Source organism: Penicillium malachiteum, assembly GCF_028827825.1.
Source record: "Penicillium malachiteum strain IBT 17515 chromosome Unknown utg000001l:1.0-8184562.0:1.0-8186909.0, whole genome shotgun sequence".
NCBI classification, from domain to species: Eukaryota; Fungi; Ascomycota; class Eurotiomycetes; order Eurotiales; family Aspergillaceae; genus Penicillium; species Penicillium malachiteum.
Window position 1 is genome coordinate 586,882 of NW_026643094.1, and position 13,524 is coordinate 600,405.

The 13,524-nt window shown below is 48.2% G+C and overlaps 5 protein-coding genes across 5 annotated transcripts; 3 read left to right on the plus strand and 2 right to left on the minus strand.

The window, feature by feature from the left end:
- Positions 1-315: 315 nt before the first annotated feature.
- atrR (transcription factor atrR) lies at positions 316-3,199 on the plus strand (the record flags this gene model as incomplete). The annotated part of the gene is made up of 4 exons (XM_057083657.1): positions 316-507; positions 574-701; positions 782-1,143; positions 1,239-3,199. The coding sequence occupies 4 exons, from the start codon at positions 316-318 to the stop codon at positions 3,197-3,199; spliced, it is 2,643 nt and encodes an 880-aa protein (XP_056949806.1).
- An 884-nt stretch (positions 3,200-4,083) lies between these two features.
- On the plus strand, positions 4,084-6,775 carry N7483_000220 (ATP-dependent metallopeptidase FtsH/Yme1/Tma family protein; the record flags this gene model as incomplete). The annotated part of the gene is made up of 2 exons (XM_057083658.1): positions 4,084-5,929; positions 5,988-6,775. The coding sequence occupies 2 exons, from the start codon at positions 4,084-4,086 to the stop codon at positions 6,773-6,775; spliced, it is 2,634 nt and encodes an 877-aa protein (XP_056949807.1).
- Positions 6,776-7,157: 382 nt separating this feature from the next.
- N7483_000221 (YbjQ family protein) lies at positions 7,158-7,544 on the minus strand (the record flags this gene model as incomplete). The annotated part of the gene is made up of 1 exon (XM_057083659.1): positions 7,158-7,544. One exon carries the CDS (start codon positions 7,542-7,544, stop codon positions 7,158-7,160), a length of 387 nt encoding a protein of 128 aa, XP_056949808.1.
- Positions 7,545-8,097: 553 nt separating this feature from the next.
- Positions 8,098-9,451, minus strand: N7483_000222 (uncharacterized protein; the record flags this gene model as incomplete). The annotated part of the gene is made up of 5 exons (XM_057083660.1): positions 8,098-8,412; positions 8,486-8,782; positions 8,845-9,030; positions 9,099-9,166; positions 9,238-9,451. The coding sequence occupies 5 exons, from the start codon at positions 9,449-9,451 to the stop codon at positions 8,098-8,100; spliced, it is 1,080 nt and encodes a 359-aa protein (XP_056949809.1).
- Positions 9,452-10,379: 928 nt separating this feature from the next.
- Positions 10,380-12,238, plus strand: N7483_000223 (FAD-binding oxidoreductase; the record flags this gene model as incomplete). The annotated part of the gene is made up of 3 exons (XM_057083661.1): positions 10,380-10,624; positions 10,700-11,966; positions 12,029-12,238. 3 exons carry the CDS (start codon positions 10,380-10,382, stop codon positions 12,236-12,238), a joined length of 1,722 nt encoding a protein of 573 aa, XP_056949810.1.
- Between the last annotated feature and the right edge of the window lie 1,286 nt (positions 12,239-13,524).

Consider the following 13,524-nt stretch of genomic DNA (forward strand, 5'->3'; position numbering starts at 1 on the left):
TTGTTCTTTGTTATCAATCGTGTGGCGTACCTAGGTGCATGGAGGGAACTCTTACTAAATCCGATCGAATTCTGCCAGGGAAAGGAAAAAGCCTTTCTTCTTTTCCATTCGCGCCAAATCGCGCCAACCGTTCCCCGTATTCCCTGAATGCGTCATCAAATTCTTTAACGGCCATACTAGTATTCACCTGATATTCAACCTCAGGGGAAGCTCCGGATAAAACACATCTCCGAAACGTATGACCCCGCAGTCGACTTAACACCGCCCATCTACTCTTGACTCCACCCCGCGGAGCTTCTAAAGGAAAGAGGCAAAATGGACGGCCTGGGGGATGGCGATGGCATGGGCTTTGATATGAGGATGATGAACCAGCAACAACAACTATTTGGTGGCTATGCTCATGATGGTTCGCAAATGTCCATGCCGGGAGGATCCATGTACCCTGATGACTCGACGATGGGTGTCGGGGATGAATCGAACGACGCAAAGAGACGCCGCATTGCTCGGGTACGCAATCATACCTTCTATACCGACAATGTCATATAACTTTCGGTTCTAACCTTTCATTGTTAGGCTTGCGATATGTGTAGGAAGAAGAAGATCAAGTGCGACGGAAAAATGCCAAAATGTTCACATTGCATCAACTACAAGACCGATTGTATCTTCACACAGGTGGAGAAGAAGCGGAACCCCCCCAAAGGGTATGTAGCAATTAGCAAATGCTATTCCGACCATTCGCATCTCAATGTCGAACCCAGGCTGACACTGACACGATGTGCAGAGCTAAGTACATCGAAGGCTTAGAAAACCGCCTGGGTCGCATGGAATCACTATTGCGGCTATCTGGGCTTTTATCCGAGGACGACAATGGAAAGACTGATCTGGGGACGCTTGAAAAACGACTGGCCGATCGAACAAATGCCTTGAACGCGGCGAGAAATAGCAACAAGTTTACAACCCCGAGTGCCGCGCAGCAATCGGCAACCTCTCACAATACCACTCCCCGCATGGACTCACAATCTAGTCCACATACCGCCGCCACATCCCCCGAATCACAAAGAGAATCCGAGACGGAAGTGGAGGCGTTATCAGATATGATGTGTTCATTGGTGACCAATAATTGCGGCGAGACCCGATACATTGGTATGTGGTTTGGTCTCTTTCAATATGCGCAGTGCATATGCAGATATGATATAGATTTCGGAAGACCATTTGCGTTAATACGATTTTCCATTTAGGCTCTTCATCTGGGTTTTCAATCTTTTCTCCTAAGGGTATCCAATGGGTCAACGAGAAAACCGGAGACAACTCGTTCCAAGAAATGATCTCATCCGCTTACGTGGACGATAACAAATGGATGTACTGGAAACCGGAGATCTTTAGCGACATCTTTGCACGAAGAGTGTTCAAGCCATTGCCACCGAAGGAAGAAGCTCTTTCGTTATTCAAGGACTTCTTCGAGAATTTCAATTGCATATTCCCGTTGTATCACGAAGCAACGTTCATGCATCTGGTGGATAAACAGTACTCTCGCGATCCCTATGAAGGATCTGGATGGTGGGCAAGCATCAACGTCGTGCTAGCCATCTCCCATCGACTTCGTGTGATGAGCAACTTGGTACCACATGAAGAAGACAAGAAAGCTTGGCTCTACTTGAAGAACGCAATGGGTGTTTTGACTGAGCTGACAATGCGAAACACCGATCTTTTGAGTGTCCAAGCACTCCTGGGCATGTCCCTTTTCCTACAAGGTACACCAAACCCGCAACCAGCTTTCTTCTTAGTCGCAGCGGCTATTCGCTTGTCACACAGCATTGGCTTGCATAAACGTGGCTCGGGCTTCGGGTTAAACCTAGTGGAGGTAGAGCAACGGAAGAGAGTCTTCTGGATCGCATACTGTCTCGATAAGGATATTTGTCTCCGGTCTGGGCGACCACCAGTCCAAGACGATGACGATATGAATGTGGAGCTCCCCAGCGAGGACCCACCAGACAATGTGGGCAACGTTCCACTCGCAGATGGGAAAGGCAAATTCAATCTTTTTAGATCCTTTTGTGAATTTGCGACTATTGAGAGCAAAGTTTACAAGAGACTCTATTCCGCGAAAGCATCACGGCAGGCCGATGGTGAATTACTGAACACCATCGGCGAGCTTGATAAAGAACTTGAAGACTGGAAGGACAATATCCCAGTTGACTTCCGCCCGGAATATGATATCCAAGCCACGCATGGCCCGCTCATCCTCCACGTTGCAGTTTTGCATTTTGCATACTACAACTGTTTGACAACGATTCATCGAATGTCCGTACACCACGGGTACTGGACCAGCCGCTTATCAAACTATGCTATCCAAGGATTGAATGCGCGTCCATTGAATCCCAGAGTCTTTCTTTCGGCCGTTCTTTGCGTGAGCGCAGCTCGAGCATCGATCAATTTGATCAAATACATTCCCCAGGGCGATTTTGCTTGTGTGTGGTTGATATTATACTACCCCGTGTCCGCTTTAGTAACTCTGTTCGCCAATATCCTTCAAAACCCAAATGACGCTCGTGCGCGCTCCGACGTTAAATTGATGGGCGTGGTTGTCAACTTCCTTTCTACTTTGGTTTCCGACGAATCCAACAGCAGCATTAAACGAATGCTTTCCCTTTGCGGCGAGTTTGAGAGGATTGCGAGGGTGGTCCTGGACAAGGCCGAAAAAGAGTCTCATTCTCGCAAGAAGCGGAAGAATGCACCTGATGATTCAGGTCCCTCGCAGCGGGAAGAGGAAGACGCACAGCCAGCCCCCTCTCCATCCACCAATTTCGAAGCACCTCCAGCCTCCACACCTTTCTCGCCATCAATGTTTACCAATGAGCCTCCCTCTGCGACCTCTTCGCGTGCCAACGACTATGGTCCGGAACCTTCAATGCCTTCCAACGCCGGCATACCTACTGATCTACCAAGCAATGTACATGGAATGCCTGGTCTTGGTCAAAGTCTCCCAAATATGATGAGCCCCAACCAGCTGAATGTTCCATTCGGCGATCAACCTGGGTATGGACCTACTAGTCCCAACATAGGTGGTCCCTTCCAACAGCCATTCGTACCTCAAGACTTATGGCAAATGCCAATGACAATCGAGTGGGATTGGGCAGACATGTCCTCTAATTTCCCCTTTTTCGAGGCCGGAGGTGGTAATGGCCAAGGGCCTCGGTGATAAATTTGACCAAGCAACTCGACCACTAGTATCGAGCTTAGAAAATATGGATGGTTTTACTCTGGGATTCATTGCTTAGACTCTGATATGGCGTTTATCAAGCGGGGATATGGTCTCTTTCTTACTCCTATTATGTGGAGCTTCTGCAGGATCAGGCGCCTGTTCTCTCCCCTCTCCTATTTGGCCTTCATCTCATCTCCTCTTATGTATACCGAGAGCACTCTCCATTTCGAACAATTCCTGTATGGGCCCAGGATCACTTTACAGAGTGTGCTACCAATAGGCCTTCAAATGTTCAATAGTACTAGTGCAAGTCAAGTTCTCATATACTACATAAACATCTATTGAATACATGACTTACGTCCAATCAATATGTTCAAGGTAGCCTTTGGTCCAATTTTTGTGCGATCTGAAAATCAATATTAATGAAATGATTTATGTTCAACTTGAAATTGATACAATCAAAAATGAGACGTAAGTAGAGCCGGCTCATGGTGGACTATAGCAGGCGGTATTCAAGTATGCCTGGCAAGCAATCTATATAAAACAAACATGCATGTGACGGATTTCTCTTGGAATAAGTGCCATATTAAATCCTTCAGTGCAAAAAAGATTCCTATACCGACGTAATTCTCAACCAAAGCTTGGATTTTGGAGAATCCATTAGAAGCCCAAAGTATCAAAGGGGGCACCGCCCAGATACATGAGTCAGCACCGGAACGGCAGAAAAACCGATGCCGAAACTGGCCGCAGCTCATCACGAGCTTCCCACCGCAACCTCAATTAACTCGATGAATTGCGCGTCGTTGTCCACTCCGCCGGACCTCGATTGATCACCCTTTTCTCCGCCCTCATAGCCCTCCGGGCTCCCCTTTTCCTCGACCATGGCCACCTTCCTCCGAAGGCCAGGCAACCTTGCTCGCTTCTCGAGGAGAGCCACGGAACACATCAGTCGTACCATTCCGGTATCTACGAGAGTGCCCTCATCGTCGCTTTCGCCCTTTATTAAATCAACTCACATCCGAACCTTTACAACCACGGGCTCCAATCTCCAGGCAATCCCGCCAAATGACCCCAAGCCCGAGAAGAAAGACGGTCAAGAGAAGTCGGTCTTGAATGAACAGGACCAGAAGAATCTGGACGCCTTTGTGAAGAGTGTGGAGAACCGTATCCCCGAATCACAACATGAGGCTCTTCGTCAGATGCGGAAGCAATTGATGCGGGATGGATTACCACCCGACGTTAAGAACTTCATCGAGAAGCGGGATGCGTCATTGATGGACTACCTCCGGATGATGCGGTTCCTACTGAAATATACAAACGAACAAGCCAGCAAGGATGCCGCAGAGGATGCGGCAAAGTTCTTCGATAAGACACAGGACGGAAAGGAATCTCAAGCGCAACGGGACGACCAAGGGAAGGAGAACGACCCCAAGGAAGAATCCGACCCGCAAAAGAAAAAGGAAAAGGAGGAACAACAGAAGAAGAAGAAGAAGGACGCTAATCTTCCTCCCGGTGCTAAGGTCTTCGAGTTCCGATTTGATCCCGCCTCTTTCTTGGTTACCTCGCTCGTTACATACTACATCTACCGGAGCTTCTTTCCTGGCGAAAGCAGTGGCAGAGAGATCACTTGGCAAGAGTTCCGCGCAAACTACCTGGACAAGGGCGTTGTTGAGAAGTTGACAGTGCTTAACCACAGCCGAGTTCGTGTTGAGGTTAACCGCGATGCTGTCGCTTCCGTGCAAGCCGATGCCAGTGGTTCTCAGCCTTCTCACGTGTTCTTCAGTATCGGATCTGTCGATAGCTTCGAGATGAAACTGGAGCAGGCTCAGAACCAATTGGGAATTCCGCCACATGAACGCATTCCGGTCGCCTACGTTGATGAAGTTCCTTGGGGCAGTGCCCTTTTGTCCTTCGCTCCTACTTTGCTCTTGTTCGCTGGTATCTACTGGTTCTCTCGCCGTGCGGGAGGTGGTGCCGGTGGCCAGAGTGGAATATTTGGAATCGGCAAGAGTCGCGCTAAGAAGTTTAACCACGAATCCGATATTAAGATCAAGTTCTCCGACGTCGCCGGTATGGACGAGGCCAAGGTTGAGATTATGGAATTCGTCAGCTTCCTCCAACAGCCTGAGCGGTTCCAGAGACTCGGTGCTAAGATTCCTCGCGGTGCCATTCTCTCTGGTCCCCCTGGTACTGGTAAGACCTTGCTTGCTAAGGCTACCGCTGGTGAATCCGGCGTTCCTTTCTACAGTGTCAGTGGTTCCGAGTTCGTCGAAATGTTTGTCGGTGTTGGTCCGTCCCGTGTCCGTGACCTGTTCGCCAACGCCCGGAAGAATACCCCTTGCATTATTTTCATTGATGAAATCGATGCAATTGGTAAGTCTCGTGCGAAGCAGAACTTTGGTGGCGGTAACGATGAGCGTGAGAGCACTCTTAACCAGATTCTTACTGAGATGGACGGCTTCAACACTTCCGAACAGGTTGTTGTTCTGGCCGGTACCAACCGACCTGATGTTCTTGACAAGGCTCTGATGCGTCCTGGCCGTTTCGATCGACACATTGCTATCGACCGCCCTACTATGGACGGACGTAAGCAGATCTTCCGTGTTCACCTTAAGAAGATTGTCACCGATGAGAACTTGGACTACTTGGAAGGCCGACTTGCTGCCCTGACCCCTGGTTTCGCTGGTGCTGATATTGCTAACTGTGTCAACGAGGCTGCCCTTGTTGGTGAGTCAAACTGTTCTGTTCTGGTTAATGATTGAAAATATGCTAACAATTCTCATAGCTGCCCGTGAAAATGCCGACAAGGTTGTTATGAAGCACTTCGAGCAGGCTATCGAGCGTGTCATTGGTGGTCTCGAGAAGAAGTCTCTTGTGCTGTCACCCGAGGAGAAGCGCACCGTTGCCTACCACGAGGCTGGCCACGCCGTCTGTGGATGGTACTTCAAGTGGGCCGACCCTCTGCTCAAGGTATCGATTATTCCCCGTGGACAGGGTGCTTTGGGTTATGCCCAGTACCTTCCCGCCGGCGGAGACACTTACTTGATGAACACCAACCAGCTTATGGACCGTATGGCCATGACTCTGGGTGGTCGTGTCAGTGAGGAGCTCCACTTTGAGACCGTTACCAGCGGTGCCAGTGATGACTTCAACAAGGTAACCTCCATGGCGACTGCCATGGTCACCAAGTTCGGTATGTCGAAGAAGCTTGGTTACATCTACTACGAAGAGGACCCTCAGCAGCAGATCCACAAGCCTTTCTCTGAGGATACTGCCCGCAGCATCGATATTGAAGTGCGTCGCATCATCGATGAGGCTTACAAGCAGTGTCATGACCTCCTCACTGAGAAGAAGGTTGAAGTTGGTATTGTCGCCGAAGAGCTGCTGTCTAAGGAGGTTCTGGGTCGTGATGATATGATCCGTCTTCTTGGTCCCCGTCCCTACCCTGAGTCTGGTGAGTTCGCCAAGTACTTCGACGGTAAGGGTGGACAGACCTTTGCTCCTCCAGAGCCTCCTCAGGACCCCGAAGAAACCTTGGGCAAGGATGGCCGGGACCAGACTCCTATTCCTTGATTGATGGCCTGAAGTAACTGGTTATTTTCTGTACCGATTGGACTGCATTTTGGGAAGGCCTGTTTCAAATCTCGTCGGGAGTGATATCACCCCGGTCTCTTTGGGGTTTTTTTTTCTTTTTGTATTTATGGACTTGCATTTTCTTTTTTCTCTTTATCTCTTTTCCTTTTGTTCCCACCTTACTCCCCTCTCAGTTCTCTTTCCTACCTCTCCTATCTCACAAACTCTTCCAATTCTACCATGTCGCGAATAAATGTGAAGATATTTTTCAAGCCTTTTTCAGTTCCTACTACAGTAATAAGTAATTTTTCCACTTCAGGCTGTCATATTATTCAAAACGCTTAGAATTGTTTCTTCCAACAGCTGTCGAATACCAAAACAGTCACTGTTCCTCAACTACCTCAACTAGACAAGCCGTCCCATAAGCACAAATTTGCGAACAAACCCCATAGCTCGCAACATCAAACCTGACCGCAACAATCGCATTCCCGCCTCGACTCATACACTCCCCAACTAGTCTCTCCATCGCTTCCTCACGAGCCGAATACATCATATTTGTAAAGAACCGTATCTCCCCTCCGATAGCTGAGCGGAAAACAGCACCCAGATCAGCACCCCAGTTGCGTGTTCGGACAGTGATTCCGTAGATGGTACCAAGCACTTTCTTAATCTTGTAACCTGGTAGGTCGTTCATAGTTGATATGACTACCCCATGGGTATCGGTGAAACAAGAGGGTACTTGTACAGCTGGGGCCTCGGGATTTGGCATTGTAGAGGCCGAAATGCTGTTGAAGAGAAGCTTAAGTGTTTTGAGTGATGGCTCCCGGTGATTTGGAATTCGATCTGGCTTGAGTACTCGAGGAGTAGCCTGAGTATACTAGTCGATAGTTGCCGGACAGTGACGCTTCCAGATGTCCCTGCCTCGTATTCGGTTCAAGTTGTCTCCGCTTTGTGCCGCTTGAATAAGAGCGCTAGACTAAGGGTCCGTGAGTACTACCTGATTGATTATACTACTACTAATATCTATTTTCTACAGGTGGCTGGTATCCTGCTTTTTCTATGTAAGTACCGACATGGGTAGCTCAAGGGGAAGGTTAGCTGTTATAGTTGGATGTAGGCGACTGGTAGCCGAAGAGACAAGACATAGCCTGATTCTGAAGTTCTATCGTCCCTATGAGAACGACTTCAGCGAAAGACATGACTTTTGGAAGACCTTTCTATAAAGATCTTTGACTAGTCAAAGTTTGGGTAGATTCCTCTGTTGACAAACGACAGGCACCTCACATTCCCACTGTGGTCCCAGTTGATCTGAATGAAACTCATCAGGATTCGTTGATTGACGACTCTGAGGTTACATACACCTTGAGATTATCATTCCCGGAAAGAATATGCTCCTCACTGTCTGTATCCTTGATGGCTTTCCTATCTCCAGATCCAATCGTCGTGACTGTTGTCACTTCACCGTCTGCCATGATCTCGAACTCGCTTCTGCGCCGAGAGTTTCCTGGGCCAGAGCGGGACTCAGGCATAGAGCCGAGTTGATAGGAACGCCCGCTTTGGCGGTTTCGGTACGAGTTAACAGTAGATGCGAATTCCCTGAAGAGCGGCCCGTAGGTGGGAATACAGCTGACGACGACCTAGTCAATTTTCCATGGTTAGTGAGGAGTCATAGGTAAGGACTAGCAATCGGCCCATGGAGAGTCTACTTACCCCAAGACTGATCTCCACGCACGACCAAATGACTATATTCTTGCTGTCGGTATAGGTTTTCAAGTCCTTCACGGTGAGAATTCGAATGACTTGGACGATGGTGACGAAGAATCCGAGGGCAAACAAGGCAACCAAGAATATCTTCTGCTTTGTTCGAAGTTGCAACTTCCACAGGACTGGGAGAGGAAGGGCGATGATGATGACATCTAAGGTAATGCTGGTACCACCCAGAGCAAAGTAAAATGGCTGAGTATTGATACAATGGCCTTTAAGCGACGAGTTCCATTGTTTGGCAACCTATGAAACATTAGAGATATCTTCCATTCTAGCCAACGATGGCCTGACATGATATTACTTGCCGGTATACACGAGATGGAGATGATGAAGGCGAAAATCAATTGATTAATCACACAAAGAATAATAGCCCCAATGATTATTTTCCGATAGAGGTTCACCACGCCTGCAATGCGTAGATATGAGGTCAACAGAGCTAGCTTGAAGCCTAGCACATCGAGACAGTAAACCGGGCCACCTGCATATTGGATCTGAAGCAAATCAAGTCAAGTTAGGTCAGTCTGGCAAGACACACCATCATTTAAAAGTTGTTGCTAACCTTGCTAAAGGTAATGGTATTCTCTGGTGGGAAGTACGCTGCCGTCAATCCCTGACCCCATCGCGTTTCTGGACAAGAAGAATTAGCAAGTCATGTTTCGATGCCCGAGCTATCCTGAATTCACAGGTTGAAGACTCACGAGCCACCGCGATTCCAGCATATCCCAATGTTAAGAGCGAGCTAGCTAGTGCAGCATAATCATCATACCACGGCAAACGTTTGCTCCGGATCCGCACATAGAATCGGAGGCACACGGCTAGCAGAGCCAGAATGGCAAAAACTAAGCTGATGGCGATCACCTCCGAAATGGAGCTGTTGGGCTCCGTCCGGTGGAGGTTATAAACCCAACCCATAATCTGATCATTGCTCTTTCACGAAGAAAGGCAAGAAGAACATTGGAACATTGGCATTTTTGAAAAAAGGCCATGACACTGGGTAAGGATTCGGAGGACAATCTATTTATTTTCGATGTTTGCATTGGTACAAGCTCCAGAGCAAAAGTTCGCCGAATTTCCCCCATTATTGGGGATCAGGATGGGAATCAAGTATGGGGCGAAATCCTACTCGGATTCCGGATGTTACCTTGATATTTCTCTTAGTACTGTGTAGCTCTCTCATTGTCAGTGGAGCATAGTGGGGGCCCCAGTGGGGGAATAAGTGGGATTAAAGAACAACTTATGGGCTTCATAGGCTGTAGCCCCCGGGGGCTCCCGGGGGCCGTCCAGGCTGCCAGCTATTGTCCGGAGTCCACGTCCACCTGCGGATACCATACTGTACTTTTGCTCAGATTAATTAATATACTTCATCATTAGTCAATTTAATCAAATCCACTCTATAAAGAGTATTCTCAGATGAAATACACAGTAAACTTCTCCCTATTTTCTTTTTATATTTCTATCTTCATTAGAAGCCCGATATCTCGTTCCTGCATACTCTTTAATGTTAGAAGTTGGAGGCGTACGCCATGGAACATATGAATCAAGTGGCTTCGGAAGAGTGGAGACCTGGGGGTCAGCCTTGAGCTTTAGCTCCTGGAGCAGTGGAGCCTCTTCCCCCTCGTAGTTAAAGCATGCATCTAAATCATGATCATTACTAGCCGCGGCTCGATATTAACTGCGTAATAACTTTCAATACTGTCTTCCAAGGTTTGTCGTACCATCTAAGTGATATGAGGCCCACCCCTGGATGAGTAGTGCTTCAAAATGCTGAAAATTGTGCAATATTTAAATGATTGAAGCTGCAACAATCCTGGTAACCCCAAAGCGTTCAACTAACCGCATGATGTTTTTCCGCGTCGCGTTTATTTCATGGCTCTTGGCGGTGCCACTGGTATCAGCTTCCCCAGAATGTCGTTGCTTCCCTGGCGATGCATGCTGGCCGTCTGAGAGCGTCTGGTCACAATTCAATCAGACTCTTGACGGCGCACTGGTGAAGACCGTACCTCTGGGCGTGCCCTGCCATGCACCGCACTATAATAACGCAACATGCGAGGTCCTGAGGGAGGGATGGACATATCCCGAGGAACAGTACGTCGCCATTCATGCTCTAGATCTAGAATCCATGTAGAAACCCAAATGCTGATTGTCCATAATTTCCCACAGTTATGACTCTTCCTCCTCGATTATGGCCCCATTTTTCGCCAATGGCTCCTGTGACCCCTTCCACCCAGTGTCGAAGCCATGCACGCTGGGCAACTATGTGAGATACAGCGTAAATGTCTCCACTTCAACCCAGATTTCCGATGCCGTGAAATTTGCGACCAAGCATAATATTCGTGTGATCATTCGAAACACAGGCCACGACTACAATGGTAAATCCACTGGAGCGGGTGCTCTCGCAATCTGGACACACCACCTCAAGGATTTGGAACTCCACTCATACTCCGATGCGCACTACACCGGCGAAGCTATCACCATGGGTGCCGGTATCCAAGGTTTCGAAGCATATGAGCTCGCCGATGCCAAGGGTTTCCAGGTTGTTGGAGGTGAATGTCCTACCGTCGGTCTGGCTGGTGGCTACACCCAAGGTGGTGGCCATTCAGCTCTCGCCTCACGCTACGGTCTTGGTGCCGACCAAGTCCTGAAATGGGAGGTAGTTGACGGCCAAGGAAACTTCATTACAGCCACCCGAGACAACGAGTACTCCGATATCTTCTGGGCCCTCAGTGGTGGCGGCGGTGGTACCTATGGCATTGTTTATTCTTTGACCTCCAAGGCCCACCCAGCCACTCCTGTCTCTGGGTTCAACCTGACGTACACCAACGCGAACATCTCACAGGATACCTTTTACAAGGGTGTTGAAATTTTCCATACGCACCTGACGACGCTCGTGGACAGCGGCGCCATGAGTATCTGGTACTACACCAACACCAGTTTCATGATTGCCCCGATCACCGCGCCAAACATCCCGGTTGCAAAGCTGGTGCAAATGCTCAACCCTTTCATGGAAAGTCTAGAAGAGCTTGGTATTCAGTACACGATGACTGCCAATCAGTACGACACCTACTACAGTCAGTTCAAGGATATGCAGGGCACCATCGAGGTCGGCACAGCACAATACGGCGGCTGGTTGGTGCCGCGATCTGTAGTCGAGGATAACAACAAGGGACTAGTGGAAGCCTACCGCTGGATTACCGAGCACGGCGGAACCTTCATTGGCGTTGGCCTGAACGTCTCGAAGCAGGTCTCAGGAGACGTTTATAACGCTGTCCTGCCTGCCTGGCGTGAGGCACTTATTGACACCACCCTCACCACGCCATGGGAGTGGGACAAGCCCGCTCTGATGCTAGAGCGCCAGGACAAGATGACCGACGAGTTTATTCCACGACTGCGCGCGCTATCCCCGGAATCGGGTGCTTATATGAACGAGGTATTTCCATTCAAGATCTTCCTCCCGTCACGATCATGAACACACTAAATTTTCTTTTCTAGGGCGACTTCCGCCAGCCCGACTTCCAGGAGGTCTTCTACGGCATCAACTACGACAGGTTGCGTCAGATCAAGAACAAGTATGACCCGAATGGCATCTTCTACGCCAAGACCGCTGTTGGATCGGAGGCATGGAGGGAGCGCGAGGATGGCCGATTGTGCCAGACTAGCGAGTGGAACTCTAGCTGGATCGAGTTTGGCTCTGTATACTAAGCAACGCGCTATACCTTCTGTTCAACGATATGTCCTGCGAGTCAAGTATGAGTTCTTCCAGATTTCGAAACATAGACTTGACCATCTGTTGTATATAATTACTTTTTGATGGAAATGCACATACATTTATAGAGGCTTCAAATCTTCTAAGGTTAACCTTGAAAGTATGTATGGCCAACTTGAAACTTCTAACTTGAAGGTTGAGGGTTTTGAATTGCGGGACTATTCCCAGCAGTTACTAACTTCAACATTGAAATTATAGAAACTCAAATAACTTAAATGCCAGATAAGCTTTGTTGATATTCAATGTTCCCGCGGGTTTGGGTTCTGGGTCAAATGCTAAGTTGACCCAAATCTACCAAATGCCATGAATTGTACTCGAGCTAGTAACATTTCAACTCAAGTGCTTGAATTACATGCAGCCTGAGGTGTAAACTTACAACTTGAAGACTCAATGTCCAATTTTGCGTTCAATTTCATCCATCCATGAATCTCTCGATCACATTCAAGTTCAACATTGAAGTTTTGACTCAATAGTAATGGTACTACAAGTACTCCGTATTATATATACATATTTAGTGAGAGGTCAGAGAAACCTTCAAGTTCCAAGGATAGTATATATCCCTTTGGTCGAATACTAGTATTTAGTCTAATAAGACATTGATTTCACCTGGCCCCGGTGGGCAGAACGTGCATGGTGTATACTCAACTTGAAGTGCTTGCATATCTAGGAACATGTGGAGACTAAGGGCAATCCATGCCCAGGTGGCTATCAGCCCACCTGGGCAGTTTCTCATCATTTTGATTGCGCCTCGACAACTTGAAACTTGAACATTCAAGTTTGAATGATGGCGACCAGAGAAGAAGTTGGATCTAGATACTTAACCCTTCAAAATATCCAGGGCAACTCTGACCCTGCTGTTCCCCAGTACCTGTTCCTCATAATGCTCGCATAGCACTACATACCATTACAACCAGTTACAAAGTTAAAGTTGCACTCAATTCCAAGATTTCTACACAAATTATCATTCATCAAAAGGATTAATCAGGTAGATACGACCAAAATATGAAATACCAGCTGCTGTACTAATATGCTGATTGGCTGGGATCTCCGCTTTGTGGTTGATACTCTGTCCCCAATGAGGGGCCTTGCAGTAGCACTGCCTCGCGCGAGCTATTTCGGCCCCTCCCGCCACAGTCATTGCAACTTGAACTCCAGCTTGGACTTCAAGCCGCAGAAATCAATACTCTTCTCCAGGGATGTAAGTCATCAATAGTCACATTTT